This window comes from Colletotrichum acutatum, assembly GCF_030867785.1.
Source record: "Colletotrichum acutatum strain CBS 112980 chromosome Unknown BDZ83scaffold_12, whole genome shotgun sequence".
In the NCBI taxonomy this organism is placed as follows: Eukaryota; Fungi; Ascomycota; class Sordariomycetes; order Glomerellales; family Glomerellaceae; genus Colletotrichum; species Colletotrichum acutatum.
This window is the reverse complement of record NW_026849006.1, coordinates 310,805-328,613: the sequence shown is the minus strand read 5'-3', so window position 1 is coordinate 328,613 and position 17,809 is coordinate 310,805. Positions and strand designations below refer to the sequence as shown.

At 52.7% G+C, this 17,809-nt stretch overlaps 8 protein-coding genes and 1 non-coding gene across 9 annotated transcripts; 4 read left to right on the top strand and 5 right to left on the bottom strand.

The window, feature by feature from the left end:
• Nucleotides 1–22: 22 nt before the first annotated feature.
• Nucleotides 23–1,885, bottom strand: BDZ83DRAFT_606120 (uncharacterized protein). The gene is made up of 6 exons (XM_060507359.1): nt 1,450–1,885; nt 1,313–1,352; nt 995–1,218; nt 669–916; nt 469–599; nt 23–392 (listed from the first exon to the last, which is right to left on the bottom strand). Exons 1-6 carry the CDS (start codon nt 1,627–1,629, stop codon nt 40–42), a joined length of 1,176 nt encoding a protein of 391 aa, XP_060369359.1. The 5' UTR covers nt 1,630–1,885; the 3' UTR covers nt 23–39.
• A 587-nt stretch (nt 1,886–2,472) lies between these two features.
• BDZ83DRAFT_647949 (Alpha/beta hydrolase fold-1) lies at nt 2,473–3,304 on the top strand (the record flags this gene model as incomplete). Its single annotated transcript, XM_060510130.1, has 2 exons — nt 2,473–2,883; nt 2,951–3,304. 2 exons carry the CDS (start codon nt 2,473–2,475, stop codon nt 3,302–3,304), a joined length of 765 nt encoding a protein of 254 aa, XP_060369358.1.
• Nucleotides 3,305–3,480: 176 nt separating this feature from the next.
• Nucleotides 3,481–5,357, bottom strand: BDZ83DRAFT_606115 (heterokaryon incompatibility protein-domain-containing protein). Its single transcript, XM_060507358.1, has one exon. It carries the CDS (start codon nt 5,200–5,202, stop codon nt 3,520–3,522), a length of 1,683 nt encoding a protein of 560 aa, XP_060369357.1. The 5' UTR covers nt 5,203–5,357; the 3' UTR covers nt 3,481–3,519.
• Nucleotides 5,358–5,660: 303 nt separating this feature from the next.
• On the bottom strand, nt 5,661–7,698 carry BDZ83DRAFT_50022 (sugar transporter). Its single transcript, XM_060503294.1, has 4 exons — nt 7,498–7,698; nt 6,648–7,439; nt 6,242–6,518; nt 5,661–6,146 (listed from the first exon to the last, which is right to left on the bottom strand). The coding sequence occupies exons 1-4, from the start codon at nt 7,607–7,609 to the stop codon at nt 5,771–5,773; spliced, it is 1,557 nt and encodes a 518-aa protein (XP_060369356.1). The 5' UTR covers nt 7,610–7,698; the 3' UTR covers nt 5,661–5,770.
• A 1,056-nt stretch (nt 7,699–8,754) lies between these two features.
• BDZ83DRAFT_748406 (glycoside hydrolase superfamily) lies at nt 8,755–11,456 on the top strand (the record flags this gene model as incomplete). The annotated part of the gene is made up of 3 exons (XM_060513612.1): nt 8,755–8,815; nt 8,864–10,758; nt 10,821–11,456. 3 exons carry the CDS (start codon nt 8,755–8,757, stop codon nt 11,454–11,456), a joined length of 2,592 nt encoding a protein of 863 aa, XP_060369355.1.
• Nucleotides 11,457–12,054: 598 nt separating this feature from the next.
• On the top strand, nt 12,055–12,504 carry BDZ83DRAFT_606108 (uncharacterized protein). Its single transcript, XM_060507357.1, has one exon. It carries the CDS (start codon nt 12,110–12,112, stop codon nt 12,422–12,424), a length of 315 nt encoding a protein of 104 aa, XP_060369354.1. The 5' UTR covers nt 12,055–12,109; the 3' UTR covers nt 12,425–12,504.
• On the top strand, nt 12,500–14,380 carry BDZ83DRAFT_748405 (uncharacterized protein; the record flags this gene model as incomplete). Its single annotated transcript, XM_060513611.1, has 3 exons — nt 12,500–13,290; nt 13,351–14,128; nt 14,189–14,380. The coding sequence occupies 3 exons, from the start codon at nt 12,500–12,502 to the stop codon at nt 14,378–14,380; spliced, it is 1,761 nt and encodes a 586-aa protein (XP_060369353.1).
• A 448-nt stretch (nt 14,381–14,828) lies between these two features.
• Nucleotides 14,829–14,928, bottom strand: BDZ83DRAFT_t54. Its single transcript has one exon. It is a non-coding gene; the product is annotated as a tRNA-Ile (tRNA).
• Nucleotides 14,929–15,310: 382 nt separating this feature from the next.
• Nucleotides 15,311–17,182, bottom strand: BDZ83DRAFT_691268 (uncharacterized protein). Its single transcript, XM_060511313.1, has 5 exons — nt 16,884–17,182; nt 16,639–16,830; nt 16,482–16,586; nt 15,921–16,426; nt 15,311–15,864 (listed from the first exon to the last, which is right to left on the bottom strand). The coding sequence occupies exons 1-5, from the start codon at nt 17,076–17,078 to the stop codon at nt 15,651–15,653; spliced, it is 1,212 nt and encodes a 403-aa protein (XP_060369352.1). The 5' UTR covers nt 17,079–17,182; the 3' UTR covers nt 15,311–15,650.
• Between the last annotated feature and the right edge of the window lie 627 nt (nt 17,183–17,809).

Genomic DNA, 17,809 nt, shown 5'->3' with positions numbered 1-17,809 from the left:
TCTATCAAAATTTTCAATTGAAGCTGAATGTTACGATAATTATGAAGCTGGTTTCCCGCTCGTGCCTTGAGTATCTATAGTTACTCCCCCTTTGCTCAAACTTTCATGCCCACTGCCCCCGTCATCATTTGCGACATCAATACTTGGCTCAGAATCACGTTCACTCAGTCGAGTAAAGGGGCGCTCATCCTCAGCACCGCCTCCGCCGAGCCCTTTCCGCAACGCCCCAGTCCCAGAGCCTCCTAGGTAACTGCTTCCATTTGCAGTGCTGGGCTTCGTACGGTCATTGAGTATGTATTGTCCGCCAGAGTTCTGGCCACTCCGTTTGATCGAAGATTTCAGTCTGCCGTTGAGCGCGAGGTTGAGGATCGGTTTTAGGCATGGGAGACAGGCTAGTTTTCGGCAAGTTATGTGTCAGCGGAAACCCAATGTAAATTTTTGGGCAGACCGCGAGAGGAGGGGACATACCACAGATGATAGCTGTGTTGGCTTCGACATTAGTCCAGATAATGGTGTCGATGAAATTCCAGGTAATGTCAGGTGACGTGAGGTCAACTGAAAGAATCACATTTAACCGAGCCATGGAGACGACAGTAACGCTGTTCAAACTCGTCAGCAGCTGTTGTTTCTCCTGAAGATATTGCAGATTGCTGATTCAAGGTACTCACAAAGTACCGAGCGCAAAAATGCCTGCCAGGGCAAACTTTTGGGCTTTGTGCAGCTGTAGCTTCCACACATATGGGATGGGTAGCAACACAACTAGCGCATCCGTTATGATATTGGGAATTGAGTTTCCCTTGAAGAACATCTTGACATCTACACCGCATGTGTATTGATCAGACGACAGGGGGTTGACTGTGTCGTAGCGCGCCCAGAAGGCATGAACAGGGAGACATTGGAAAATCGTAACGAGGATCTGCGATCTTTGTCAGTGAAGTTCCCAGAGATCTCCAGACACCGAGACTGAATTCGGAGTCGAGGTCTTTCAACATACAACAGCAATGAACCAAGCTAAGACGATACCGGCCATAGCCCAGATGTAATATCTAATGCTTTTACGGGCATTGAATATTCGCCAGTAGAGAGCCAATGTCGACCACTTGACTGTTGATAAAGTCACTGTGTACGCTACTTCTGATACGAAAAGACCAATTGCCCACGCTCTTGTCGCCGAAGTTGGCGCTACCCAGATATGTTTACCGGTACCATTCGGTATCACTACAAGACAATCAGATTATCAGTACTGGTCTGTAGTCAAGTTCAGGCTCTTGATAATTGAACTGTGGTTTTGGGCTTCATAGAGTTGACTTACTGTATCCTACGCTTATGAAAACGTGCACAGCTGCTGCGGTCTAAAATTGAATCGTCAGCGAACATGTATTGTCCCTGTGCACTTGATCGTAAAACAGGAATTGAAAATTCAAAACAGCACGTGTTTTCGTTGCATACCAGGGAAACAGTGATCAGCCAGTCCTCCAACCAAAGCTTATTGGATTGTATTCGTCGGGCAAGAAACCGAAGCGCAACTGCGATGGCTGCGAGTGCCCACGTGCAACTGAGAGCACCAATGATGCTGGCAACTCTGGACTCGCTGAGATCTATGCCATCCGGAACTGGCAGAGAGGCCATCTTACCTCCGGCTCTGCGAAGAATTCCGTGTCTGGGCTGGAAAAGAAAGAACAGACATCTGTCAGGTTAGACTTTCAGACATTTTTTTGGGTGCCCGAGCCAGACAATGGCCATGTTTATGTGTGACCAGCCGGAAACCGAGACTTGCCGTTCCATGCTGGCCAATAAGTCGGTTCGATTCATAACAGTAAGATGCAACAGAACCAGGCTCTTGGCCCTGGTTCATGCGCCCGGAAACTGGGGCCGCCAGGTACAAAATCGAGATTGATTTCTCCACGATCCGGGCACAACCTGGGACCACCGATTACCTATTACACCATCCGTTGGAACATTAACCCACCGGTCCACATAACGACTGGTTGGCGTTCGTCTCACTCGTCAAGTATCACCAATTGGACTTGAAGGGAATTGTAACAAGGACCCTAAGTGTTGGCCGTAGTGTGAAAAAATGGCATGTTTTGGGCTGCCCTGGAAATGTCACTGTAGCCTGCTTGAGTCGTGCGATATCCACTCCAAGTCACCAACCAACACAACCAAGCTAAGACTTACCAGGTGCCCTAGCTCAATTCCCACGAAATAGGGCCCATCTGGACGTAAATGCGCCCCATTATCGCCGGTCTCTGGTTCATATCCCGCATGCTGAAGGAAGAAACAGGGGATGAACACCTTCCAAATTCAATTCCCGGCGCAATGAAATAATAAGTAACATGGTGTCCCCCTGATCAAGGTCTCTTACCCGGTCAAGCTTCCTCATCTCAGTTCTCACTCTCACTCACCACCAAGTTCAGCCGGATCCTCTTCACCCTAGATCAACTTCGAGAGACCGCAACCATTATCGACGCAATGAGTTCTCGTACGCCTCCAACTTTCCTTCTGGTACCGGGCGCCTGGCATCGTCCATGGTCTTTCGACCTTTTGCGCGATGACCTCCACGGCCGGGGGTTCAGTACTGAAACGGTTACACTGGCCGGCGTGGGTAGCACCGATGCGAACGTGGGATTGGAACAAGACACGGCAGCCGTCCGCACCGAGCTGCAGAAACTCGTCGACGACGGGCGTGAGGTTGTCGTGGTTGCGCATTCTTATGGCGGCGTCCCTACTGCGAACGCGGTAGAGGGCTTCAACTACAAGGCTCGAGTTGCGCAGAGCAAGACGGGCGGTGTTCTCATGGTCGTGTACATGGCCTCTTTTGCCATTGGTGCCGGGTCAGCTCTTTCCGACGGCGCGGGCTCAGTGCCCTGGTGGGACGTCAAGGTGGGACAACCCTCACATGCAGGTTCCGGAAAGTTAAAGACACTAGCTCATCACTCTTACCTTGTAGGACGGCTTCATCTCACCTCTCTATCCGATCTCCGTATTTTATGCCGATGTCGAGCCCGGCCTCGCTACCAAGGCCGTCGAGGCCCTACGTCCACAGCCTTTCAAGACCTTCCAAGACAAATCAGGCTTCGAACCTTGGAACGAAGGGTTTGAGATGGGCTACATCTTTGCTGAAAATGACCAAGCCATACCGCTTGATTTGCAGATCATGATGGCCTCTCAATTTTCTCCCAGCTCTTTCACAGATAGCCTTTCGGCCAGCCACTCGCCGTTCCTCAGTATGCCCAAAGACCTTGGGGATGCCCTGCAGCAAGCGGCTAAAACGGCTGTCGCAAAGACAGAGGGCTTGAGATAGTTTAAATAGTACATCTTACAAGTCAAAAGTGAGTAGTGATAGGCTTCAATGTCGGATGCATGCAACTAGCCGATGACTTCATGTGGGCTATGAATCAGATGCCAGGAAGGCTGTTTTATCGTTGCAACCAGACAGCAGGTATTCATCCGGCAAGTCAACTTCACTACTTCTCCAGTGGAGGATGCAAAAAGAAGTCAAATTTGCCATCGGCCAAATTACAGCGCCAGATAAGCCTCGATGATACATGTGAACGGCACGGAACCCCATAGGTTCCTAGGTTCTTGGCAGATCCGAGCCTTGAGCAGTACCTTCATGTTGCTTGTCAGGTACTGAGCAGTGGCTTGTGCCATCTCACTTTCATCCTTATCTCCCCAGTCGCCACTGTACCACAACTGTCTGCAGTCAGAGGTAGAGAATGTAGTCCATGGCTGTTTGCGTCCGTCCCTTTCACCGGTGCTAGGTATACCACAGATGAGATAGACATCGGTGTGGTCTTGCCCCAAGGTTATTCGAAGCCGCAGGCTCGTTCTATATGACGCATCCTTAGGTATTAGAAACTTCCTGTTTAGACTATCCCAACGATCTGAGGGAAAGCCCTCCATGACTTGCAACTTGAGATGCTCTTCATGATTCTGTAAAATCTGTAGATACACATCTACTCTCCTGATGACAGACTCTTTTATCTGCCTCTGAATAGACGGTGTCACTCTAGAGATCACGCAGGCGTCTTTCTCCACCAACATAGTTCTCCGGGCGTCATCCAATTCCACACGCGTGTGTCGATACTTTGCTGCCATAGGCAGTACCCTCGAGAATAGATTCGGGCCGACTTTCCGAAGAAAAACGTTGAATATCTCTGGGTTCTCGCAATTTGGCGAAGCAGCGTAGTCAAGCTTCATTCCTAGGCAGTTGATCTCCGGAACCTCGAAAAACCGTCGCCGGCCGAATCGGATCCCGCGGTTGGTCATGGAAAACTCTCGTCCGTCCAGCAACGTCCCTCTAATACGCGAGATACTGTTGGATTCAGAAAATGCTTCTGGAGACTTCGCGAGCATGTCGCAGAAATCAAGGTCTGAAAGATCTCGCGGCATTGTTTCTTCCCCTTTGAGTCTTGTCGTTGATTCAGGGCGCAGCGGCGCGTGGCAGAATATGGAAATGTCGTTTGAACGCCGGATGATCTCCTCCTGCAGACGAAGGAACGCCCTATCGCCCTCGCCATATAGCATCGGCATATTGACGTCGAAGATTCCAATGAGACAGTAGGCAATATCCTCAACCCTTGTTGTAGTCCGTCTCGATGCCCATGACATCCTGCGCGCCACCGGCTTCGACTCCAGGAGTGTGCAGTCCCCTAGCACGTCCGCGTCCACCCGCGTGATTCTAGAGATGGCGCCCCTGAAGTCCGATCTGTGTCCTCGGAAGTTCCACTTCTCGTCGTAGAATCGGAGAACCTTGGGCGCAATGAGTTCCTGGAGACACCAGCCGCGGGTGAACCATCTGCAGTCCTTCAAAGCATCGTCGGTAGACTCACCGTTATCACCGGCAGCTGGCCAGTCTGAGAGGAAGGCGTAGCATACTTCGGCATCACGATACCAGCCGAACATGGAGTTAATTGCCTCGCCGAGCTCGGCGCTACTCGTCTTGTCGATGCAGCAGGTGTCGATCCATGCGTACGCTATGCCGTTGGCCTTGGCTTCGCGGCATGTTGCGACGATCTTCTCATGGCCAGACTTCCGCGATGCCTTGTGATCTGGCGTTTCACCAATTTGCGTGAATTCCTGGAAGCTAACCTCCTCATTTTCGACCCATGTATGCGAGAGAATAGCATAAGCTGGCGCTAAACTGGCGGTAAAGAGCCTCAACTGGAGAGTCTCCGTATCGATGAGCCGGATGGACATGCTGCGTGGTGAATCTACTACCTGGAATTTTTGGTGACCTTCAAGTTCGCTTCAGATATCGTGCTCGTCGTGGAGCTTCCTGCCAAAGAGCAGCAGAGCGGCTTGGAAGGCATGCGGAACACGTACGATAATCAACAGTTATGCCGCTTGGGCCGGGTGCCTGACTTTGAGGACAGCTGAGTGTCGTGAATCCTAGTCGTGCAGGTAACATGCATGATGCACCAATAGCGTCGCTTGTCACGCTGCATCCAAGCCAATAGTCACTTATCGTAATTGGCACGATAGCTTGTGTGTGCTCCATTCTTTCTGACTGTCACAGCTACTTGCTCTCTAGGTACTCTTCAACAGGGTTGATATCAGAATATGGGCCAGGAACTCAACATCGAACTTACACCATGAACCAATATCAGGAGATAACACTAAGACATATTGCAAAGCTGCGTATGAAACATAAATGTGACGCTGAATCTTGAATTAAATGCATTACATAGTACTATTACTATACTAAATGCGAAATGGGTATTTACTTTGAAGCTTCAACGCTCCTTGCTTTGCGAATTGCAATGCCTCAAACTCTGTGTTCAGCATCGCTCTGGTACTGTCTCTTATCCTCATCATCTCCGTGAGTAACCAAAGCTTCAGTCTTCTCGCTCACAGCAGCCGCAGGAGGCACCGCAGCATCATCACCGTCAAAGATGACAGCCATTTGCTCCAGGGTGTGTCCGCGAGTCTCGGGGTAGGCGAAGAAGACGGTGATCCAAAGGAGAGCAAGCATCACGATGAATACAATGTAATACTTCCAGTGAATAGCCTCCAGTGCAATGGGGTTCACGAAGGTGTTGATGAAGATAGCGATGACGGTTGAGCACCAGGTGACGGTGAGACCTCGGGATCGGAGGCTGAACTGCCAAATCTCGCAAGGATAGGCCGTAAGGAAGGGGGTCCTAGTGTCATGTAAGTGAGTATTCTCTTGAGAAGACCGCGAAGTTCTCGCGAGTTCGGGACTGGCCCTATATGGGCTCAGAAGATATAGACTTACATGGCGATGTCGTATCCAGCAAAGAAGATGAACAAGAATGGGATGACCGAGGATCCGATGGCCGATGACTGGGTCGTGGCGAAAGAACCACTGAGGCCAGTAATGATGATGAAGCTCACCAACATGACGCTGGCAGAAGTCAAAAACAGGAAACGGCGACCCAGCTTGTCGACGCTGGTGGCGGCAGCGATTGCCCACAGCAGGTTCCAGACGTTCAGGCAAGCTGAAATCAAGGTCTGGTTCGTGACTGATGTGACTCCAATCGAGTTCAGGATGACTAGACAGAGGTTAGCAAAGTCAAACTGACACAGCCTAGGGAAAGGTGTCGAAAGGATGGAGTATCGTACGAGCTAGGCAGATGTTAGCTATCGAGACAAGGAATATGATGTTATCGGTCAAAACTCACGGAGATAGTATGACACCACGCCATTACCAGCCCATTGGGCGTAGATACCGAGAGTAACAGAGATAAAGAGGCGGTGGCGGTTTCCTGGTGTCTTGATCATATCCATATACGAAGCGCTGGAAGAAGCCTCCTTTTCTGCGGTAATGGTGGCCTGGATCTCAACAACCTGGTAGGTTACCAAGGGATCGTTTCTGTTACCACCTGCGTGGTGAGTGGCCAGGATCTCGGTGGCCTCCTCGACGCGTCCAACACTAATCAGCCAACGAGGACTCTCGGGCGACAAGAGGAAGCCGGGCAAGGCAACGAAGGGAAGGACGATCTGGAGGACGACGGGGATACGCCAGCACCAGTCCGAGGCAATGTTACGGCAGGCAAAGGTGACCCAACCGCAAAGGGTACCGCCAAAGTACCAGCCGACCATAAAGAGGGCATTGGCGATGGATCGTTGCTTCGGGTGGGCGATCTCGTTGATCAAGAGAGGTGCAGAGTTTCCGAGCCACGAGGCGGCGATACCGATGAAGAGACGTGAGTAGGTGAAGGTCGCTTCGTTCTGAGCTGCCGTTTGCATGACAACACCGAGGATCAGGAACAAGTATCCGACGTAGATACCGGGCTTGCGACCCCAGCGGTTCGAGCACATGGCGGCGATGGGGAAGGCGATACCGTTTCCGAGCCAGTAGATACCTGTGATCCAACCAAGGTATGCGCCGGAGGGGTTGTGCGTAAAGGCGTTCCATCGAGGTAGGGCGAGGAGACCGCCCATGATGGATCCATCGTAACCGTTGGCAGAAGCTGTGGAAGTCAAAGTTAGCTACCAAAAGTCACTTTTTGCTGAGCCGAGTTTACACACAAAACAACACCATGGACAAGGTGATGAAGTTGAGCTTCCGCAAGTGGGCGTGCTTCCACCAAGGGAGGTCATCGCCGGGGATCACGGCCAGGTCTTCGACAGGTTTACCCATGTTGACGTTGGGTTATCAGAGTCGCAAGAGAGGCTGGCAAAAGGAGAAGAGACAGAAGTTTCCGGATCTGAAGAGGAACTCTCAAAGATGTTGTCGTCAAGTTGTCTAGACTCTTTAGAGCCTGCGAGCGCCGTGAAGCAGGGTCACATCACACAGTCCAGGGGGGGAGAAGGCAAGGTCTATATACAATCGATACTCCCTTCACAAGTGACAACAGGGAAAACAAGTCGGAAGTTGGCTTGCGATTTGCGTACGAAAAAAACCGAGGAGGTGGAGCATGGCATCCCGATGCCCCGGTCGTCGCGTGTTCGTCCGGAACGCAGATTTGGGTCGGATTGGGGATTGGGGAGGGGCCAGAACTCTCCAGTGTTACGCCCCATGGAGAAAACGCTTCCAATGCAGGCCGTCGCGGGGTCCCATACGACCCACTTGACAAACATTGGTAAAAGTGGTTTGCGAAGTGGTCGTAAGGTCGTAAGGATGGTCTGGAGAGAGGAGGACACGGGGGCGGAGAATTGAGTCAGTTCATGCTTTGATGTGACGGGAATAGTCAGAGTTGAGGTCTTCAACAGTCAGGGGACTCAGGGGACTAACACTGTGGCGGAGAAATGTGTTCTTGGCTAACGTTGGCTTTTCCATAGCTGAATCTGCTTAGACCAAACAATGCCCTGTGCCTCACCCCACTAAGCCGTGGCAGTTGAGGCCGGCTTTCAGACCATTTCTTCTATTTCTCCGCCTTCGAAACCGTTTCCCCATCGTGACCAGATTTTCGGCGCGTCGGCTCACCATCCACGCGACTCTGAAGCAGTAAAGTGGACAGTAAAGACCCAGAATACTCACTGATTCAAGTGTAACTACGTCATGGCCTTCGGAATGCGATTCTTTATGTCCGACGTGTGGATCAGAACCCCGCGGTCGAGGGGAGACACAGAGACCATGCTGGAAACTTGGGGCTCCCCGCGTTGGCTCTGGACTCTCGGAATAAAGAGAAGCGCCCGTCGATCGGCTTAATTTTTCCCTTGGTCAATTGCTGGTGTCTACTCTGTCCTTCTTCAGACGAAATTCGGATCTTGTTGTTGGAATTTACCTGCCTCTTCGCCGTCTGAACTGTTTCCCAAGACCAGCTTCTAGTCACACGTTTCACCATGGATGTCGAAGCACTTCTTGAACAGCTCACGCTGGAGGAGAAGATCTCACTCACGGCTGGTCAGTTACCAAAAACTATCACTCGAACTCAATTCTAACTAGAAAAAGGCGTTGGCTGGTGGCACACTGCAACAGTCGAGCGCTTGGGAATCAGGCCGATTCGTCTCTCTGACGGCCCCAATGGCGTTCGCGGTACACACTTCTTCGACAGCACACCTTCCGCGTGCCTTCCGTGCGGAACTGCCATTGGCGCAACATTCGATGTCGAGCTGGTTCAAAGGCTCGGCCGGCTGCTGTCAGATGAAGCTCACGCAAAGGGCGCCCACGTCCTGCTTGGACCTACGATCAACACCCAGCGTGGGCCCCTGGGCGGACGTGGTTTCGAGTCCTACTCCGAAGATCCGGTACTGTCCGGCATCCTCGCCGGCAACTACGTTAATGGAGTCCAAGAGTCAGGCGTGTCAGCCACGCTGAAGCACTTTGTGTGCAACGATCTCGAAAGCGAGCGTATGGCTGTCAACGCCATTGTGACCGACCGTGCCATGCGCGAGATCTACCTGCTTCCCTTCATGATCGCCATTGAGATGGGTAAGCCTCGCGCGATCATGACCGCCTATAACCAGGTCAACGGCGTCCATGCGGCGGAAAGCAAGAAGATTTTGCAGGACATCCTGCGCGACGAGTGGAAGTGGGACGGACTGGTCATGAGCGACTGGTTCGGTACCTACAGCACATCTGAGGCCATCAAGGCAGGTCTCGACCTCGAGATGCCGGGCCCTAGCAGATGGCGCGCCGGAGCTCTCTCCCACGCCATCATGTCTAACAAGGTCAAGCGATCAGAGCTCGACTCGGCGGTGCGAAACGTCCTGAAGCTGGTCAAGCAGGGCCTCGAGAACACCTCCATCCCGCCCAACGCCCCGGAAACCGAGGCGAATACACCAGAGCACATTGCACTCCTGCGCGAAGCAGCCGCCAAGTCCTTGGTACTCCTGAAGAATGAGAGAAACATCCTTCCTTTTGACAAGAAGAAGAAGATTGCCGTCATCGGGCCCAACGCGAACATCGCGACCTACTGCGGCGGTGGTAGCGCCGGACTCAGAGCCTATAACACCGTCACTCCTCTGGAGGGCGTCAAGTCCCTCGCAAGCGAAGTCGTTTTCTCACAAGGTGCCTACGGTCATCAGTCTCTGCCTCTCCTTGGCAAGGCTCTCAAAACACCAAACGGAAAGCAAAGGGGTTTCGTGCTCCGCATCTACAACGACCCCCCACCCAAGGACACCGCCAGCTCAGCCGACAGCCGGACACCCCTCGAGGAGCGCGTCCTCGACGATGCCAACATCTGGTTCGTCGACTACGAGAACGCCGACCTCAACCCCATCTGGTGGGCCGAGACGGAGGGCACCCTCGTCCCCGAGCGATCAGGAGAGTGGGACTTTGGCCTGTCAGTCCACGGCACCGGCGAGCTCTTCATCGATGGCAAGCTAGTCGTCTCCAATGTGGAGAACCAGCGCCTGGGCAGCAGTTTCCTCGGCTGTGGAACGGTCGAGGAGACGGGCACCATGCACCTGGAAGCCGGACGAAGCTACCGCGTCTTGGTGCGCTTCGGCTGCTCGGCCACCAGCAAGGTCAAGGCCTCCGGCACCGTTGACTTTGGCCAGGGCGGCGTCCGCTTCAGCGGCTGCCCTAAGCTCGAGCCTGCTACCGCGATCCAAGAGGCCGTGGAGGTCGCCAAGAGCGTCGACCAGGTCGTTGTGTGCACCGGTCTGAGCGGCGAGTGGGAGTCTGAAGGATTCGACCGGACGACGATGGCTCTGCCTCCTGGCACCGACGAGCTTGTTGCTGCTGTGCTGGCGGCGAACCCCAACACGGCTGTTGTCGTTCAGAGCGGTACGCCGGTCTCCATGCCTTGGATCGACCAGGCTGGCGCTGTCCTGCATGCTTGGTTTGGTGGCAACGAGTCTGGTAACGGCATTGCGGATGTACTCTTTGGAGAGGTCAACCCGGTAAGTTATCTCAGGTGCCATCGGCGAGCGTGAATTTACCCTACTAACAAGCTACATCGCAGGCCGGAAAGCTTCCCCTTACGATGCCGCGCCGAGTACAAGACAACCCCGCAGCACTAAGCTTTCGCTCAGATAATGGCCGTTGCTTGTATAGTGAAGATGTTTACGTCGGCTACCGCTGGTATGACACGCTCGACATTGAACCTCTGTTCCCCTTCGGACACGGCCTTTCCTACACGACATTCGAGGTCTCCGATCTCGAGGTGTCTGACACATCGGCCCAGACCAACGGTCACGCCAATGGCAACAACACAATTACGATCCAGGAGGCGGATAACCTCACCGTCCGTGTCAAGGTCGGCAACACGGGCTCTCGTGCCGGTTCTGAAGTTGTTCAGGTCTACGTTACACCGGCTGCGCGCACGCCATTGACCAGCACGACTCGGGACACCATCACTCGTCCCAAGAAGGAGATGAAGGGCTTCGCAAAGGTAACGCTGGAAGCCGGAGCTAGCGCCACGGCAGAGATCTGTCTGGATGTTCTGCGTGCGACGAGCTACTGGAGCGAGATGGAAGACTGCTGGCGCAGCGATGCTGGCTCTTACGGCATTCTCGTGGGAACCAGCAGCCGTGGAGAGTTCCTCGAGAAGACCGTCAAGGTGGAGAAGTCGAGGACATGGAGGGGATTGAGGGCATAGACGAATAGACTTAGACATGCATTCTGTACATAAGTGGTTGGGATATTAGACATTATGCGTTGAGACGAGGGTTAGAAACACCTCATAACGCATGTTCTGCTCATAAGAGCACATTTCAAACTTGAAACTGATGATGATCAGAGCGATTGGCAGAGGGTTGTATAAAGTATTCTCAGTAATCTTGGTGATTTGATAATTTTTTCGCAGAACTTCACGTTAAGGGTTTCACTCGAGGACCTCCGTAGGCTGATTTGAGTCGTGCCATCCCACTCGACGGATCTGGTCTCAAAGGTTATCGGCCTTTCGCCGCGATCACGCATCAACAGACTTCGGGCGTTGCCCGAGTCATCCCTGGTGATAAAACATCTTCCGATCACGCGCAGAGCTGCCATCCCATGTCTAACCCCATTCGAGAGTGGAAAATCGGCTGGGGACCCCAGAATTAATCGGCCGGGGCCACAACGCGCCTCCATCATGTCCCATTGACCATGGGAACTAGCGTTGGGATCAAGTAACACTAAAAGGGAGCATGTCCACCCCATTTCATCCCATTTCTCCGCATTCTTCACATTTCTCCCCCTCTCCACGTTTTCCAGAAATCCCGGCAGGATGGGTGCGGCACCACCATCCCTATCGGTCCGAATTCCACCAGCATGCGCCGTCGCTCAAGCACTCAGGCTGCGTCCGTCAGCGTCTCGCCAACTGCGATTCGAAGGGCTGCTAGCAAAACGCCGGATGAGATTACGGGCTTATCGTCGACGGCAGCGGTGAGATCGAGCATCGCCAGCAGAGCGTGCGACGCTTGTCGTGCCCGGAGGAGAAAATGCCACTTTGACGGGTCTTCGCCCCATGCTGAGGGCCCGTCTCCGACGCAGTGTCGTGATTGCTGCAGACTCGGCATACCATGCAGCTTCCTGGTGCCCACGCGGCCGCGGGGACCTAAACGAAGGTATGAAGATCCGGGGTAGCATGGGTTTCGTTCTGTCTATCTTTTCCGCCCAGAGTCACTCACTTACTGGCTGGGCAGGAAACGTCTCCCATCAATGTCTGATAGGAGCGAGAGTGAGCTTCCCAATGAAGCGGAGACTCATCATGCAGAGATTGTCGAGCAGCAGTCTCAGCAAGCTCCCGAGCCTGCAGTGAGCATTGAACCTGTCCTCGTCTTGCCAGGCCAAACTCCTCCTTCAAGACCTTCACAAGCCAGGTCTCCTTATGAGCCGTCCCATTCTGTCCTTCATGGCCCATCTCCGCGCGCCGCAGTTCCGGCTGAGACGGAATCGCCTTCGGTAGCCAGCGCAGGGTTCCCTACAGATGAGTTGTGCTCAAGAGCACTTATACACATCTTGATGGCAGATTACCTCGACTTAGTCTACCCGCTGGTTCCCGTCGTCCATCGGCCCAGTTTCCGTCATGATCTGGCCACAAACCGGGATATCACCGATCCGGACTTCTTTGCCGTCCTGATGAGTTTGGCCGCGCTCACGGTCGGGCTTTTACCGTCGCGCTTCCGCGACTACAGGGCTGTTGACCCTGAGGCTGCGATGCGCTTTGAAAATAGAACTGCGATGATCAACTGTTGCGCGGAGATATGTACTCGACAACGGACTGCAAACTACTGGGACCACATCAACCATCGGAAATGGGCAGTGTGCTATGTTCTTTCCGTCGCCTGTTTTCAAACGGGCCAGGTTAATCGGAGCCGGATGTTCGATGTGGAGTATCTGCAAGTTTCGCGACTTCTCGGGCTGCATCGCATTTCCGAGTATGAGGGTCTCAACTGCATCGAGACCCAGTTACGGAAGAAGGCCTTCTGGATGCTCTTCTACGGCTACGCGTAAGCCGAACTCTCATCCTTGGTGAACTATTCTGATTACAAAAGACTAATAACTCCTAGGCATACCAGAGTTCAAGCCGGACGCTGGGAGCGTCTGACATACTTTGGGCCTGGCGAACTACGCGAGGTCAACTACGAAGCTCTCATGCCCCTCGACATTGACGATGAGCACATCTTCAGAGATAGGATCCTTGATCCCGGCTCTCCAATGGCATCGCACGGAACACCATCCGCCCATACGCAGGAACCCCGAGCGACGTTCACACTGACCAGCGGCTTCATCATCCACTCCCGGGTATTTCACAAGGGTCTCCAGGAAGCCATAGCAACCTTGGGCTGCGAATGTGAGCTTCGTCGCACCCCTGCCGCTCGTCTCGCGCGCATGCGCGATCTTCTCCAAGAGATGAGATACATGCTCGACGATGTCCCGGGTCCCATGCGGCAATGGGCTTCCAACGATGGGGGTACCGATGCGGCACCCAGCACACCGCGATTTGACGATGAAAGAGCTGCAGCTGCTGCGTCTAGCTATGGCAGCCCGGCAGACTATAGCCGTGCTCCGGAGGCCGGATCCTACTCACAGGTGATCCAGGGCCAAGCCGAGATCATGAGGGCTAACATCCATGTCACGCATCTGTGGTTGCAGAGCTTGCTGCTGGAACAAGTCGACGGTGTCACTCAAGAGAGCGCGATTGCCAACCCATCGACGACTGGACGTGAGGAAGTATCGGCAGCCCTGAAAGCGAACTGGGCTGAGCGTGAGGATATTTGCCGTCAAATGCTGCACTTGCTACACAGCATCCCATACGTCCACCTGGAACCAAACGGACTCTACTTGGTATGCTCAACGCTTGATCCCAGCTCATGCAAAGTTCAATCTCTAATCACATCCCCCCAGGCATACAAGGTTCGCGACGTAGCTGTAACGCTACTCAACTGTCCATTCGAAGCCCATGAACGGCCTGCCCGTCGTGCGGTGGAGTACATGCGGGATTTCACTCGCGCATTGTCGCGGCTCGATCGAAGTGAAATTGTGAATACGAATAGTCTGAAAAGCTGGATCGACATAGACCGGGAGCCTGCAATTTGACAGGATAGTCTACAGCATTTCAGCATCGACAGGTGGAACGCTAAGCTCACCGAGTCAAAATGATGACTTTATCAGACATTGGAAAGGTGCCATAAATTACCAATAAGGGTCGCATATAAACGGCATTAATCATGTTTCGAAATGGAATCGTAATTAAAGATGATTTACATATGGTGACTTGGTGTAAAGTTAACAAGTCACAATTTCTTGAGGCTTTACAATATCATTGTTGAAACATATTATATGTGGCTGTTATGCATTAGCAGTAGTTGGCTCCCTCCGGCGTCAGGACTCCTAGCTACTTGGAGTGTTGCTTCGCGCATTACACTAAATTTAACGCGGCAAAATAGGCTCAAGACTTGCTGACATGGCTCCTTGAAGCTAAAATCACATAATCCATTTAAAGAGGTAACTACATTTTGAATAAAGGCAAAAGAATCAAAAGATTTGAACCCGGAGAGGTTCGAACTCTCGACTTTGAAGAAACATACTGCCGTGGTGATCACGAAGTATAAGCATCACACTCTAACCAACTGAGTTACGGGTCCTGGGTTGCGCCGAAAAGCGCTGGATTGCGGGTCTATGATGCGAGTCTCCGTATTTCCCCCATGTTTACTCGGGTCTCCGAGCGCCAAGGTGGAAGCAACGTTTGTTGTGCTTGGGGGCTTGCCAGTTTGGCGCCGCAGCTTTGATCAGAACAAAGGCGCGAGAGGATGCTTGAAACAAATGACACAATGTCAGTGGAAAGTTTGTGAGTGCAATTGAAGACTTGGGTTGATTGGCAAGTACGAAACTTTGAAGGGAATTTTTCCTTTCCCCAAGTTTTTTTTCCCGGAGAGACCAAGTGGGCACTGCCACCAATGAAATGGCTTGGTCTAAATCCCTGACCCCTCTGGCTTGAGCTGTCTGAATCGCCATGTTAAGCCACAACTTGACAACCTCGGCTTCATTCTATGTTGCTGGGCTGCAATTCCAGACCTGTCGATGTCGACTTCATCACTTCAATCGCAGCAAATACGGACTGAGAAAATCAAACGTAAAATTATGGTAAAGATATCGTTCATGCTCGACAGCCGCTATTCGGATTACCAAGTACAACAATGGAGAGCTGGCTGATTAATCCAGGGCCAGAGCTCACTCTTCCAACCAATACAAGACATAAAGCAAGTCATCATACCACCAACGCCTTGTTGACCGAGCTTATCGCTCAATCACCCATGCTTTGTCATTACTTCCTAGAAACTTCCCGGCCCTCCTTCTCTTACAAAGATCACTCCTTTGTCGATGGTCGGTATTCACTTTCCTGCCCTGCGAATGAGAAACGTGGCATGTATCTGGGTGGTGGAGAATTACCCGAGTCCCTCGCCGTTGGCAGCTCGACTGGCGCAGCGGCGGGTGCAGCAGGGGCCGCAGCAGGAGTTGTCGCCTGGTTGTCCGGGGCTTCGACGACAACACTGGGAGCTATAGATGAGATCCGGTGGTCGCTGGGACTTTGATCAGCAAAGGCCGAAAACAGACCCGCAAGAGCTCAGAGACTTACTAGTAGGTCTGCATGCCGTTGACAGGATGTGTGAATCCGGTAGGCTGGGGGCTCAGTTGAGGAGAGAATTGAGCTGTGGGAGTGGCGTGGTCACGGTAGGGACCGCTGAAGTTGCTATAGTGACTGTTTCTCCATCCTTGAGTTGATGGACTCTTGGGCTGCATCGAGTAATTGAGCTCCGTGACGGCGGGCTGGGATGGAGCATTGGGAGGTGCCTGGTACGCGGTAGAGGTTCTCTTATAGGCGCGATTGATGCCGCCTCGTCGGCCGCACAGGTATACCAGTAAGCCTCCCACGAGGAGGAAAGCCAGAGACCCGATCACGATACCGGCGATTTGGCCGCCGCTGACACTGTGATGGTAGTTGTTGATAACGGCACCGTTATTGGAGCCGCCGCTGGTTGCCTTTGGTGCATCTGATTCAGTTGGGAAGGGTTCGCCAGGAAGAATCTGAGTGGTCAGTGGGAGGGCTGCTTCGAGCTGTTTGTCGAGTGTCTGGGTTGAGTTCTGAGACTTTATGAGTATATATGAATCTCTCAGCATCCTTGGGAATTTGCCTTACCTCGTTGATCACACCGACCATCTTCTCTTTGTAGCATGAACCGGGAGCACCACAGTAGTAGAAGATGGGAAGCGTGTCATTGACGCGAACCCTGTACCGTGGCATCTGAATCATGTTAGTCCCCAACACCAGCCGAGCTTCCATGCGCCATACTAACATCATTCGTGATGGCCTTGACCGACTGGTTTCCGCTGTAAAAGCCCTCGCGGCCAATGTCAATATACTCGTATGGCGTGCAAGGGAATCCAAACTCGGCGCGAATAACCGAGTGAGCATCGGGATAAAATATCCATTCGATGGTATCGCCGACATTGGCTTCCGTCTTTGCGGGTGAAAACGCGAACCCGGACTTGCAGCAGTTTAGCTAATATGAAATGATTCTTTGGGTACCCATTCACCTACAGCTCCGACGGCAATAGTATGTGTCTGCGCAGCAGCAGCAGAAGCGGTTCCGGTGGCCGAGGCAAATGCCAGTGTCCCGGTAGTCGTAGAGCTAGATGTCGTAGATGTGAGGAAGGGCGAGATTGTTATTGTCGGCAGCACCTGAGCATTCATCAGGCCCGCTAGAGTGGCTACTCCTAACGTGAAAGACCGCATCTTATCAGGAAGCTGTGTTGTTCAATCACAGTATTGAGACTGGAACCAAGCAATGGTGACGGGAGAGAAACCAGAACAGAGGACAGCTCAAATGAGGAGTGGGGATGTAACGTGTGAAGGGTCCATGGCAATACTTATTGCGGCAAACATCCTCATGTACATGCCGGGCCGGGCTAACGATGGGGCTGGGGCGGGGGACTCGGGCCCAAAGGCTGAGACCATCAGTCTGCATCCTGCTCGAGAACTCCGCCCAATGCATGCATGAGAGACCCGTTGGCTTGGTGCCCACATGGCAGAGGCTGCCTTACAGCTCATGGTTCGACTATCTTTCATACTGGTCACCGAGAGAAAGAAAAGTGGCGGATATCCATGCAGCCAGGAGTCATGGATAATGGTCGCGCCTTCAAGACAGCCTTTGTTTAACGTCGATCGATGAGTCGAGTCTTTACAGCAAGGAGGTTTCTCGCCGCGCCCATCGCTCGTAGATAACATACTGGGAGGAGACAAAGCTTCACAAGGATATCGAGGCGTTTGCCATCGTTAGGCGTGCGTGCGAAGTACCGAACATGGCGTAACCATAAGTTATAATGAAACGTGCGAATTCTTGTGACACTTGAAGTAGTCTGGAGTAAGCCAACACAGCAAACGATTCATTTGGCAAGACTTGGGAACTACTAGAGTTCAGGACGCGATACGGAGCAGATGGCCGAGCTGGGTTGACTTAAGCCAGT